This window comes from Sebastes fasciatus, chromosome 5 (assembly GCF_043250625.1).
Source record: "Sebastes fasciatus isolate fSebFas1 chromosome 5, fSebFas1.pri, whole genome shotgun sequence".
Lineage (NCBI taxonomy): Eukaryota > Metazoa > Chordata > Actinopteri > Perciformes > Sebastidae > Sebastes > Sebastes fasciatus.
In genome coordinates, this window is record NC_133799.1 from 12,551,974 (window position 1) to 12,565,807 (window position 13,834).

The 13,834-nt window shown below is 44.4% G+C and overlaps 1 protein-coding gene across 4 annotated transcripts; it reads left to right on the plus strand.

The window, feature by feature from the left end:
- The first annotated feature begins 1,003 nt into the window (after window positions 1-1,003).
- On the plus strand, window positions 1,004-13,586 carry b3galt2 (UDP-Gal:betaGlcNAc beta 1,3-galactosyltransferase, polypeptide 2). Of its 4 annotated transcripts, XM_074635118.1 has the most exons (3): window positions 1,004-1,865; window positions 1,941-2,248; window positions 11,192-13,586. In XM_074635118.1, exon 3 carries the CDS (start codon window positions 11,544-11,546, stop codon window positions 12,861-12,863), a length of 1,320 nt encoding a protein of 439 aa, XP_074491219.1. In that variant the 5' UTR covers window positions 1,004-1,865; window positions 1,941-2,248; window positions 11,192-11,543; the 3' UTR covers window positions 12,864-13,586. The 4 variants fall into 4 exon arrangements, with proteins under 4 accessions (XP_074491219.1, XP_074491218.1, XP_074491216.1 ...); XM_074635117.1 differs by having other exon boundaries at window positions 1,004-2,188; XM_074635115.1 differs by lacking the exon at window positions 1,941-2,248 and having other exon boundaries at window positions 1,004-1,849.
- The last annotated feature ends 248 nt before the right edge of the window (window positions 13,587-13,834 follow it).

Here is a 13,834-nt window from a genome sequence, read left to right on the forward strand (position 1 = left end):
CAAAACTCTGGTGACTCCCCTGTTCCCTCCGGCCGTGGTCGGGAGGCTGTACCATAGGTTAACTCGCTACCATTAGCCTAAATTCTTCTCAGGAAATTTGTTTCTCCCAATCAAATTTATTTTAAAGGGACTGTTTGTAAGAATCAGAAATTGCTTGTTAACAGCGACACCTGCGGCCGTTAAGTTGACGAAAGTCAGCGTCCTGTCGCTCGCCCTCGCGCTTGTGCTAAATAGACATGAACGAGCATCGCTCAAAACAGTGAGGCGACACACGTTAGCTAAAACCACAATATCACTCTATATTTCACCTGCTTGGCAGTAATGTTAGCTGCCCAGATGAAGGTCTCTCCATGAATCACTGCTGATCCTAGTGTTGGCTTTTCCTGCTTCAGCCCCGTTGCTTCAGCCTCCGGGGCTTAAGCAGCGGGGCTGAAGCAGGAAGAGAAACGTTATCATCTCCGACCGCGGCCGGAGGGAACAGGGGAGACACTGCCACCCGAGACGATAAGGTTTCTCTCTGCAGAGCCCCGTCACTTCACAAGACACTGAAAACCTCTGTTGGTCTGGAGGGGCTGCAGCAGTTATTTCTGCACAAACGTCCATTGTACATTCACTAGATATTCTCAGAGCTACGAAGTCTTCTGCAGTGTGGAGTGAGCGTGCATGAACGTCAAGAGGTGGAGCGAGAACGCAGGCGTTGTGTGAGTGAAGGCAAGCAGGCTACAGAGCGGTATAACGCGAGAGCGCATGTGACACCGACCCGGTAGATTTATACCTGTAAAAAGTTGCAAACAGTCCCTTTAAATTTGTATTTTTCCTAAAAAGAATAATGTCAGTAATCATACAGGGCTGTAGCAAGTTTTAATCATAACGGTGTGTAATTGGCACACACTTTGAGCTGGGGCGTGTTTATGTCAATGTGTGTGTGTGTGTGTGTTGAGGGGGGGGGGTTTCACCCACACCCCTTGAACGCAGCATGAGAGTCACGTGAGGCCCGCTCCGATAATAATGCAGTGACGTGGTAGAGTTCCGTCAGTCGAGCGGTGTCTGACAGCCTGCCTTGCCCGGGCCAGCAGCTGCCTTGCCCGGCTGGGAAATCAGACAGGGGTCGGTCAAAAAAAACCCGGAGCGGAGTAAAAAGATCCTGCAGGAGCGAGAAAACAAAGAGGAGACAAAGCGAAGCGTGGCGGTGAAAGTAGACGACTAGTTATTTTTGTGTTTTTGCCTTCTGGACTCGGGGGAACATGTTATCTGTGTGAGAGGATATTATATTTTTTATTCTGGTTGTTTTTTCCTCCACCGCGCTGAAGGCTCCATCAGCCTGCAGCCGAGCCGAGCATCGTGAAGGACCAGCCCGCTCTCCTGCTGCTGCTCTGCCGCTCTGCAGCTGCTCCTCTCGGGCTCTCCGGATAAACGTGTGTGTGGATGCTGTGCTGTTTTCTCTTACATGTTTACATTGAAATAACATCTCTGAGCTCTTGGGGAGGGAGATAAACTAGGATAAAGATCAGGAAAACAACAGTGAAACCAACATTATTATTATTGATGAAGTAGAGAGTGAGGTATTGTTGTGTTTAACGGACACAAGGAGGAGAGGAGGAGCAGCTGCTGCAGGAGGAGAAGAAGAACCCAAAAACCTGCAGGTTTGCTGAGGAGCCTGTGTGGGGATGAGGACGAGGAGGGACGTATAACACATCCGAGGTGTCAGTGTTATTCAGAGCTGGAAGAGGAGGAGAGGGCTGTTTCCAATGGTGATGGAGGGTGAAGGCACCGGGGCTTCACTCACTCTCTCAGCCGACCGCAGCCCTGCAAGCAGCCGCAGCAGCAGCAGCAGCATGAGGAGGAGGAGGTACGCAGCACTGCACGTCTCATCAGTTCCTCCACATCCTCATTATTCATTTAGCCTTCCACGCCCTCCTGTTCCTTCTCCCTTCCATTAGGCTACATCCAGCCATCCATCAATACATCCATCATCCATCCATCTATGTCCCCCAACACCCTGCACCTCCTCTCCCATCATCAGGCACTTTTTTGGACCCCCAGTGGCTCCCTAAAATGTTGCATGGGCCCCTCAAGGCAGGCAGGCTGGAAAATGAAGAGTACTTTGATTTTATTATAACTTGGCTCAGAGGGTAGAGCAGGTTGTCCACCAATTGGAAGGTCGGTGGTTCGATCCCCGGCTGTTCCGGTGCGTCCAAGACAGAGCAAGACACTTAACCACAAATTGCTCCCGAAGGCATAGCCATTGGTGTGTGAATTAGTGTGTGAAGTATTTAAATTAGATCCTGATGGGCAAAGTTGGCACCTTAGCAGTCTCTGCCATCAGTGTGTGTGAATGGGTGAATACTGACATGTAGTGTGAAGCGCTTTGAGTGGTCGGAAGACCAGAAAAGCGCTATATAAATGCAAGTCCATTTACCATGTTGATGATGATGGCTTTCATTCATCCTTGCCCATGCAGAGCAGATCAGAGGTGCATTTCACTGACACCAAAAAAGGGGGTCAGTAGTCCAAACTGTATGGAGTACTACATAGATTCAAGTTTAGGAAACTCCTTGTTGAACCTGCCAAGAGGCGAGGCCAGATGGGAGTTCCCCATTGATCCAGTTCAATTAACAGGGCTTTTTATCCACTTCATCACGTCCAGCTGCCTGAGCTATTTGGCTCTGAAAAAAGCCTGTGCATGCTATAACTGCTGAGATGGACATTAAAAAAAAAAAAAAGCAGCTAAGCTCACCATCTGGGTATTCGCTCTGCCCACTAGACTATGAAACTTTAATAGGGTCTAATTTTCAAACCACCTCATAATTTATTGCTGCATGGCGTCTGAACCGACATCCCCGGAAAAAAAAGAGTGGAAGTGCGAGGACGGCCGGGGTTTTTTATTAACGAAGTAAAACAGAAATACTGTTGGAATTAAATTTGGTGGTGAAAGTTGGCAGCATGCACAATGAGAGGGGGTTGGATATCGCTCTCGCTGAGTGGAAGAAAATCACTGTCATATAATATTTACTACAGCTATTGTAGTTCAGAGCTGCCAGCGCTTTATTTCCCAGAGGGCTCTTGTATTTTTGAGTCCACTTTTAAGAGGCTGCTCGATCCTTTTGTTACAGCCTTTTTTTAAGGGACAAATTAAACTAAATGTTACCCTGTACATCTACGTTATATGGCTTTGACTTGTGTGCTAAAGGGTCAGTTCACACAACAACAAAAAAGATTTCTCATCAGTTTTGGCTTCATCTGGTAAAGTTTTTGAGATGTCTGTCTGAGGTTTCTGCCTCGGTGAATTCCATCGGTGGTGCTCACAACATGGAAAAGTTGCCTGTAACATTACACTAGGGGTTAAATCATGATTATATTAATTGTTGATTATTCTGCCTTATCATTTATTAACCAATTTATTGCTTGGTCTAAAACAAACGGTCAGAAAACAATAAAAAAACAAACAGCAATTACAGTTTCCCGAAACCCTTTTTTTCCTTTTGTCCAACCACAGTCAAAAACCAAAAGGTATTCAGTTTACTGTCACATTACACAAAGAAAAGCATAAAATCCTCTCAATCTAGAAGCTGAAACTGGGGAATATTTGGCTTTTTTTGCTTGAAAAATGACTTAAACGTTTATCAAAATAGTTGCAGATTATCTGTCAATCAACTAATTGATAATGGACTTATCATTTCCGCCCTAAAAAATTAAACAGCAACATGTCTTTAAAGGTGATTTCCGTTAATCTGTCTGATCAGACCTCTTCTCAGGACTATGTGGGCGTGTATAGACACATTGATTGACAGCTTCCTGAGTCTCCTGTTGCACCTGTTAGGGTGGGGCAAATTGCACCTTTATCATTCTTAGTGGTAGATGAAATTTTGTGTCCTAATAAATTCCCGTCATAGCTACTTCAACTAGGGACAACTTTTTTAGTCCTAATACCGATAGCGATACTTTGGCTTTGGGTATCGACCGATACCGAGTACCGATCTGATACCAGTGTAATTAGTAAGCTGTTTGCCTCACTGTGTGGAAGATCATTCTTTTATGGACAAGGCAACATCAGGCTTGACTGAAACATTGCTTTCCTAACTTTGTAAAACAAAATATAACAAATAAATACATAGATATACATTTAGTGAATTGTTATTTATTACTGACTGCGTTTCGATCCTGCTTGGATCTTCGTCAGGTCAGAATGTTTGAAAAAGTGGAAACCACATCCATCTAACACTTTTTACAAACATTTAGACCTGACGACGATCCAAGCAGGATCGGAACGCAGTCAGTAAAAATAGTGTGGCATGTAGAAGTGTGCAAGCGTTACTATTATTAAAATAATAATCATACACTAACAACTTCAATCTTCAAAATGAACAAGAATTACAATTCAGGTGTAAACATTTTGAATGCTGCAACAAATTGGTCAAAACTGAAACAGGAATTAAAATTCCAGTATATAATTTATATAGTATATAAAAATAGAATTTAGTTGAATAGATCGGCCACATTGTCACCGATATCCGATCCAGCTATTTGAGTCAGTATCGGCCTGATATCCGATCCGGTATCGGTATGGGTGCATCCCTACCTTCAACCTGAGCAGAGGTCTAATCAGCCAGCAAAACTGAAAACACCTGTATTGGTGTTCAGAGGCTTTAAATGAATAAAGCTCCTGTTATTCTTGATCAATACACAGATGTCACAGGGAACAGTTTTTTTTGGAACTAGTTTCCATCAGAACAACATTCCTCCCTCTGTTTTATTGAGGTAGAGGCAGAGATGGTCAGAACAAGGGCAAATAAAACTGTCTGTATGGCTGGATACTACCAGAAAAATAACTATGAAATGTATTTTTTGTCATTTGGGTGAATTGACCCTTTGAGGATTAGATATGGTCATGTTTTGTGATGGGGGCTCCTGCGGCCTGGCCCAGATTTGACCAGCCTGTGTGTGATGAAGGGTAAAAAAACAAACATAGCTGGCTATCCAGTGTCACTCATCTGCTCTGCATCAGTTAGCGAGAATGCAACGCTCCCTCTCCCAGCGGTTCTATCCTAGTTGAGTCAGGCTGCACCCAACGACATTCTCAAATAGACCTACCCCAAACAAACTTTTTAACTCTTTCTTACAGTTAAAAAGTCTGAGTATCCAAAATGAGCAGAAGCATTGATGTTTGGAAAGAGATGTTGCTGCTGATTTTTTTTTTAAATATAATTTGAATGCTTTATAATTATAATGAAACTGAAATATCTGCATGACTATAAACATACCTCGAGGAGTGAACTCAAGCAGGTAGGCCAATATGGACACAGAAAAAGGAAAACAAAATTTAATCAATGGACAGTGTTACATGTTGCCCAGTAGTTTAATTAATAAACGGAACAAATGCATTTCAATACATAATGAATAAGTGACATTGCTCAATACTTGAAATTTTACATTTTTATGAAACTTTTATCCCTCATGCAAGTATTTTCCAAACAGGGCTACTTGCACTTCTGTAGTTGCCAGCGTTGTGGAGTAGCTTGAAAACAAGCGAGTAAGCTGTTAACAGCTGAACACTGAGACTGATTGAGAGTGCTTCGAAACTAGTTGGCAAGCGAGCACAGAAGTTAACATTTAGCCTACAGTAATAGATAAATGGTTCAAATAGATGCTTTAATCAGAGGGCCTAGGTTTCGTTTCAACTAAGCCCCCAGGAAGAGCGCCAGGCTTTGAAGCAAATTTTGGTAGTGGCCAAATGGTGGTACTACAACTTCTGTGTTCGTAACGTGATGCCATTGGGAAAGAGACGTCTGTAACGTCTATAATTTTTTGATGAGGTAAATTAGCTTCCCCGTACGAACACTTGATTAGCCCTTATTTAAATCATTAGGTCCGTAAAGTTGTAAAATGCACCAATATCGAAATCCAGATTATTTCCCTTCCTCTGTTTATGTAAATGAGCCCACAGACCGCAGCTGGACCGAGGGCTAGGAGGCGGGGTTAAAGGAAACACTACTGCGCCTGCTCTCTGGGCCCAATGGATACAAATGATCGCAGGATGATCCGAGTACTTTATCACTAGGCAGTCGAGCTATTTTGGCTTCATGCGTCATTTAGCAACTCTCATAGGAATGTATGGGACCACGCCTCCAATGCTGTATCCAGTTCTCTTTATACATCCATGGTTTCAGCATTGGCGGGGACACATTGAGAGCGACTTCATTAGTGGAATCGCTTTAATTACGTCAAGGAAAACCCAAAATTCATGTGCCAAGTGAAAATTGAAAATATAATTAAAGTCGTAACTTAATGAGAATGAAGTCACAATATTTTAAGGAAAACTTTACCTGCCATATAGTCTGCTGCGCATTACGTTATTGCTCTGTGCTCTGCTGATATGGTAGTATCCCCTGCAGACCGCTATGTGTGCTGCATTGCAATAGAGGCAAGGAAGGGAGGAAAGGGACCGAGCTGACGTAACAGAATGACGACACATATTTGCTGGTTGGCAAAACACAGGCAGCGCCAACAATGAGAGATTTGTTTATTATTATCACCTGTTTTGTAATAGGTAGATCAGACATAAGTGCAATTTGACTTGGGAGACCAGGGTATGTTTTGGTTGACACTTCCCGTTGGACTTGCTGTTACGCGAGCGCTCTTGATGGCCGTTGCCAGACACATTGTCCTTAGCAATTCCTCAAGGGGTATAATATAAAACTGGAGACTTGCATTTTTGGTCTTGTTATTAGTACAACCAGTCACACAGCAGCTCTTTGTATGTCGGGCAGGTGAACAGTTGACCCGTGACGGCTCTCCATTAAATAGTCAACTAGCAACCAGCAACATGCATTTGTTTGCAAACACTGGTTGGTAGGGACAATTATGTCCTCCCATATGCCAACCTAAACCCTTGGCATAATAAATAGAGTTCAAGTATTTAGCTGCATAAACAGTTTTTCTTGTTACTAAAGCTGAGAATACAGCCACTACTTCAAAAGTAAGCTAAGTGCTTGAGTTTAAAAAAAAAAAAAAAAAACAGTGGTGCAAGAAATATTCAGATCCTCTACTTACTGTACGTAAAAGTATAAATAATACAATGTAAAAATACTCCATTACAAGTAAATGTCTTAAAAGTTCATAATTGTACAGAAGGACTATCAGCACAAATGTACTGTACTTATCAAAAGTACTCATTATGCAGTAAAATAACGTCAAATCATGGCGTTCTACGGTCTGTTATTTCTTTATAACAGACCGTTGCTATGTATAACAGACTATTTCTATGGGCGCGGTTCTGATGTCGGACTCGGGCGGAGCGTTTTTGTGTCAAATTATTGATTTGTTAAGTAAGTAGCCGTGTAATAAGTGGGATAATGTACAGCTAGCGGGTCATTGTTGTGATATAAACCCTGATGGGATTAGTTTCACAACAATGACAGGTTCTCTGTAGATTATCCCTTACATATGTAATTGGAATAATTATTACTGATGTTGTAGTTAGTCAAGTTGGAGCTCCTTTTAACTACTTTATATACTGTTGGGTAGTATATTTAAGCAATAGTTCATGACACAGCTGATAACGGAAGTGTAGCACCCGCCTTCCGGTTCCCCCTCAGGTTAACACTGTTCGCTCTGTCAGCACTTGCCGTTGTTTGCACTGTTGGCGCTGTTAGTTGTCATTTGCTGCTTCCTTCCTCCAAAATATGAATATTTGCTCTTTTTTTCATGATAGCAAACTGAATGTTTCTTTAGACTGTTAGTTGGACAAAAGAAGCATTTGAACATGTCATTTGGGGCTCAGGGAAATTATAATGGCAATTTTTCACTGTTTTTTGACACTAATTTTGTATTTTGTCATACGGCCTTAGTCCGGGTATTTTTCAAGAACTCAGACTTTTCTTTACCCTGATGAAGGCCACGCACCCTGTATTAACATAAAAATAAATGATGAACGCAGTGGTTGAATGAGGATTGTTGCTTCAAGGCAGTGAACCTCAGTCAGCCACATAATGAGTCAGGCCTGTTTCAATAAAGCAGAATTTAACCTCTAACTTCAGTGAACAGCCCTTCTAAACGGCTCACAAATGGGAGCTGTATTTGTCTTGAGGAAAATGTGTCACTATCACAAAGTGCACTGCTTTACTGAATGAAGGTCGTGTCCCCATCGACATCGGCAAAGCTTATTTTTGCATGCATTACGCACAATGTGGAGGCAAAAAAACAGGCTAGGCTGTTTAGGCAGGGAGAATGATGTTCATACCTCGCTGTAGAAAACCCTCCTCCTTTTACTCTGTTTTTTCCCCCCTCTAGGTTTGAAGCTGATGTGGTGACAGAGACAACGCTATAATGTATGCCTAGTATGTCACCACCGTGTCACTCCCCCAGCCTTCGTTCTGATTATTGACCGCTGCAGAATCGCTGGGGCTTTAATTAGTGCTAGTGTAACTAATTGGCTTGCATAAAAGTGACATTGATGGGAGGCAGGAAAATGAATTAATGAGGAGAGGCATTGGCAGATTAAATGGAACTGCTAAAAAGTAAATAGAGCCGTAACGAAGTCTTGCATCATGTTTGAGTTTGAAATCGCTTAATAGAATTAAACATTTCCTCAGAGTGTCGATAACCCTTTTGTTGATCAAAACAGCTCACCGTGCCCCCCCCCGCTGCTTTGCTAGCGCTATATTTGGTGTGACGAGAATTGGTGTGCAAACACCGGTTGCTATGGACAATTCAGTCCTCTCATTTACAAAACTACACCCTTGGCTGTAATGAGTAGATTTCAAGTAGGTAGCTGGATAAACAGTGTTTTTTTTCTTAGCTCCCAACTGGATTGCTAACAATAGAGACTGAGAGTCAAATTAACCCTGAAACTCTGCGCCCCACTTGCCATATTTATTGGATTTTACAACTGTATTCCCTTCGGACTACAATAAAGCATCAAATGGACAAACTTCCTGACCGATTTGAGAATGAATAGAGAGAGAAAATTTAAATAAAAAGTAATCTTTAGCTGCCAGCTGCATCATTTTGTGAAATCAGACGGTAAATATCTTTCTGATATGACTTAAAATTACCTAAATGTCTGGATGTGCCAGTGAAATTGGCATTTACGTTGAGAAAAAAACAAAAAACAAAGCCAAACACCCAACCATTCATGGTGGTCTGCATGTGACGGCGTGGGTGTGTGTGTGGGCGTCCATCACGTGTGTGTGTGTGTGTGCATCTGCATTTATGTGTATATGTGAGACCCTCTGTTTGTGCACACTTCATCAGAGCTCACGTAACTAGATGTTCATTTAGTTGACAGGAGAAATCTCTCAAGCGTTGGATATGCCTCGATGTAAAGTATGTTAACCTTTAAAACAAAGCCGACCCCGGCCCCTCTCATTCTCCCGTAATTGCTTGCGCTGGGTAAGCACACTCGCCTGAAAAGGTTATCGTGTTCCTTGCCAGTTGTCATGATGAATGAGCAAACATAGCAGGAAATGAAAATTGGAAGTTTTCAGAAAAATCCGCCTCACACTAAGCCGGCATGTAGCATTTTTCGCATGAAATAACGCTCTGGAGTTGGGTATAGCCGCAAATTATTCAAAAAAGCGAGCGAACAAGTGAACAAAAAAATGCGATGCAGGCAGTCGGTGAATTAACACACTCAGGAAGGAAGGATGGATTCAAGACTTGCTCTGCTGCTGCATTAATATTCACTAGTACAACCTGCAAGTTTCTGCTGGCATATTCTGTTTTCCCTGGTGATATGTGTGTGTGTATTCCCATGCACAACTATGATGATGTATGTTTCCAGTGTGGGTATAAGAATGTGCACATGCATCTTTTACGTGGGCCTTATACACAGGAGTGCAGTGTGTTTGTTGTGTAACACCATTAAGTCTGATCTGCATTGTGTTAGTGTGTCTGTGAACACACAAAAAGAGATTGATTGTGTGTGCACTGCAGTATTTGGTGTGCATACCATTACGTGTGACACAGTAAATTTTGTGCTTGTGCAAACCGATTGTTTGCCTTGGTGAGTTCAGAGAGAATCAGTGTGCGCATACGTGATCGCCTCTGTGCTTCCCTTGGTGCACAACTCCCCCGTGGGCAACAGATGCAATCATTCACGTCACATTTTGTCAGCGTTGTTTGCATGTTTGTGTACATGTTTTCCCTTGTATGTCCTGTATTCACGCCTGTGGTAGAGGGATCGAGCAGCCTGGGTGGTCTCCGCTAGACAGTATAGGCGGCATTGATAAGCCGAAGGTGGAAGGTGAATGGCGGGTGAAGGCTGTTATCGTCAGAGGCTGGCTCAGGCTTCGGCACCACTGCCTGCTGGACCCTGAAAACTCATTTTGACAGATGCATCTCCTCCCTGGCTGTCGACGCACGACGGGGGGGGTTGATGACACTCGCTCGCCCAAGCGGCTCAGTGTAGCGTTAGCCGGCATCACGTTGAGCAAAAACCTGCAATTTACACTTCCGCCCCAGGCATTAAGCCGAATAATGACATGCAAGGGGCGACCACCATCTCACCGTGCCCAGCGCCAGACAGCCAGCTCGTAGTTTCCACGAAGAATTCTTCAATAATTTCAGAGACATAACTGCGAGATGTGTCCGTGGTGATCTAGGAAATGTTCTTATTTGCTGTCATCGTGTGAAGTAAATAGGACAATGTGCTCATTTAGTCAGTTGTGCTTACTGTGAGACTGATTGACATCTGGATTTGCTTTTACAGATGCACTGTATGCACTGTGCTGTTTACAGCAGAAAATATTCCCTTCTGCCACTGACCTGCTCGCAACAGTATTCTCTAAATCTCCCATTTTTCAGAAAGCCACATCCCCAGAGCCGGCTGTGTTCTGCGTCCCTGTCCAATCAAAGATGCTACAAAGCTGTCGTATTGATTCAGCTTCTCCCTTTCAAAATGTTAAGTCAGCTTACCAAAAGTGCCATTTACCATCGCGGGCACTGCATCCTCGGAAAGCTCTAATTGGGGCTCTTGCATCTGGAAGAAATTAATTCGGAATCACTCCGAGTGTGTCAAAACAAACCATAAATAAAATGATTAAGAAATACGCTCGGTTCTCCCCGCAAGTAGAATAAAAAACACATCTGCAACTCAGACAATTGACATGTGGCTTAGTGCCAGAGAATAGGAGGTGCTTTTACGGACCACTGCCGATGCTGTTTTCTCAGTTTCTTTTCTCTCTCGTTTCAGATTAGAGAGAGCAAACACAGAGGAGGTGACCCTTATCATATCCTGAAGGAGACAAGACACAGAGCATGACCTTGTGTTTGTCTACAGTGCCAAAGAAGAGCCAGGGAAAAGCCTCCATGGCCAGAGAATCATCGCCTTCCTAGCTCCACCGGGAGCCCTTTTAACCCTGCTGCGAGCTGCACTGGGGGGCTCAAACGTTCCCCTGACTCCACCAGGAGGCTCACCACAACCCATCTGCCAGCTCAGATAACCCTCTGACTGTTGGCAACCACATGTTTGAGGTGACTGCGTGTGACCGCCGCCGCCCATTCTCGAGCAGCAGCAGCAGCTTCCTGCGACCCCAATCTGCGCCATGCAGTGGAGACGGCGGCACTGCTGTCCCATCAAGATGACCTGGACCATCAAGCGTTCCCTCTTCCGGACCCACGTGGCCGGCCTCCTCTCGTTGGCCCTGCTCTTCACCCTCTTCTTATTTTTCAGCCACCAGGACTGGCTGCCAGGACGCAGCGGGCCCCGGGAAAACCCGCTGGCCTACACCGTCCGGGGCTTCCGCAGCACCAAAGGGGAAGCCAACCAGAGCAGCTCCCTGAGGAGCCTGTGGAAGGAGACGGGGAATGTAGCGCCAAAGCCTCTGCTCAACCTCAGCTCTCAGCAGGTGGACGGGGCGGCGGGGGAGGCGGCAGGAGGAGGAGGAGGAGCAAGGATGAGCGTAATGGGGCTCGGGGACTCCATGAGCACTAATAACAGTTTACAGAAGGAGATGGGCGTAGGCGGGAGGCTCAGCGCTCAGCCCTACCGCTACATCCTGAACGAGCCCTTCAAGTGCAGGGACAGCACGCCCTTTCTCATCATCCTAATCGCTGCAGAACCCGGCCAGGCCGAAGCCCGCAACGCCATCCGCCAGACGTGGGGGAACGAGAGCGTAGCAATGGGCCTTGGGTTCGTCCGTCTTTTCCTGCTCGGCACGGGAAAGAGCTCAGACACCTACCTCCAGAGCAGCATAGAGGAAGAGAGCCACGTTCACCACGACATCATCCAACAGGACTATCAGGACACTTATTACAACCTGACCATTAAAACCCTGATGGGCATGAACTGGGTGGCCACCTATTGCCCGCACGCCTCCTACGTGATGAAGACAGACAGCGATATGTTTGTCAATACCGAGTATCTCGTCCAAAAGCTGCTGAAGCCCGAGCTGCCTACCAAGCAGCGGTACTTCACCGGCTACCTGATGAGGGGCTACGCACCAAACCGAAACAAGGACAGCAAGTGGTACATGCCGCCGGAGCTGTACCCGAGCGAGCGCTACCCGATATTCTGCTCCGGCACGGGGTACGTTTTCTCAGGCGACATGGCCGAGCTGATCTACCAGGCGTCCCTCAGCATACGCAGGCTGCACCTGGAGGACGTCTACGTGGGGATCTGCCTGGCGAAGCTGCGCATCGACCCGGCGCCCCCTCCCAACGAGTTCCTCTTCAACCACTGGCGGGTGTCTTACTCCAGTTGCAAGTACAGCCACCTGATCACATCCCATCAGTTCCACCCCAACGAACTCATCAAGTACTGGAACCACTTGCAGAGCAACAAGCACAACGCCTGCATCAACATGGCCAAGGAAAAGAACGGCAGGTACAGACACCGAAAGTTTCACGGAGAGAGGCCTCCTTGATGCATCCTGTGACTACCACCTGCCTCAAAAAAAAGGGAGATGGGCGCACTGTAACTAAAGCCGGTGGAGGGCATATTGAACTCAGCACTATACACTATATGGGGAAAAGCACATTGTTTTTGGTATTGTGTACAGTCGATGATCCAAACTATTTTTTTAATTTGAGAAAAAAAAATGTTAAGTATTGTAAACCTGTTGAGCTATTTCTAAAGGGAAGATCGGAGTCTGTGCGATGTGGAGCATGCGCAGAATGTGCTGCTGCTCAAGAGGGATGTTTATGATAATTCAGGTGCCAACAGAAAAGTGGTAATTCAAGCTAATGCGAGGGCTTTCCTCTAAAAGGTATGTTGCACTCTACAAATCAAAAAAAAAAGAAAAAAAAAATTAAGACACAATCGTGTTTACACAGACAAAGGGAAATGATCATGTATTTTGTCGACAGTCACACTACCTAATTATGAATGAAAGTATCTTTGACGTTGACCAGTTATGCTGCCCTGTTTCTCAGTGTTTACTTTACAGATTTATCAAAGAACACACCTCTAAAGAAAAGGTTTATCTGTCATATACTGTATTTTGTTTTAAAAAAAAAAAATCTACACTAAAGCGCTCACGTCACGTCAGAGATGACTGAGATTGTATTTTTTAAAGCTTTACATTGAGTATGACTGCACTTGAGCAAATGTGCAATGAATTAATTAACAATTAAATGTAATGAACTCATTTTGTGTGCAGTGTGTGATTTATCTGGGACTCTTTCATACATTCTAGCACCTTTAGTATTATTACAGTCTAAAGAAGCCATTGGCAGCAAATATAGGGCAGGGACATAATATCAATCAATAATACCTTTTATCGACTTTCATCTGACTCATATTGTGAATATTGACAAAATTCTGTGAATGATTTTTAGCAAATCTGAATCATAAACTAAGAAAACAAGATTGTTTGACATGTTCATGTTCATGTTC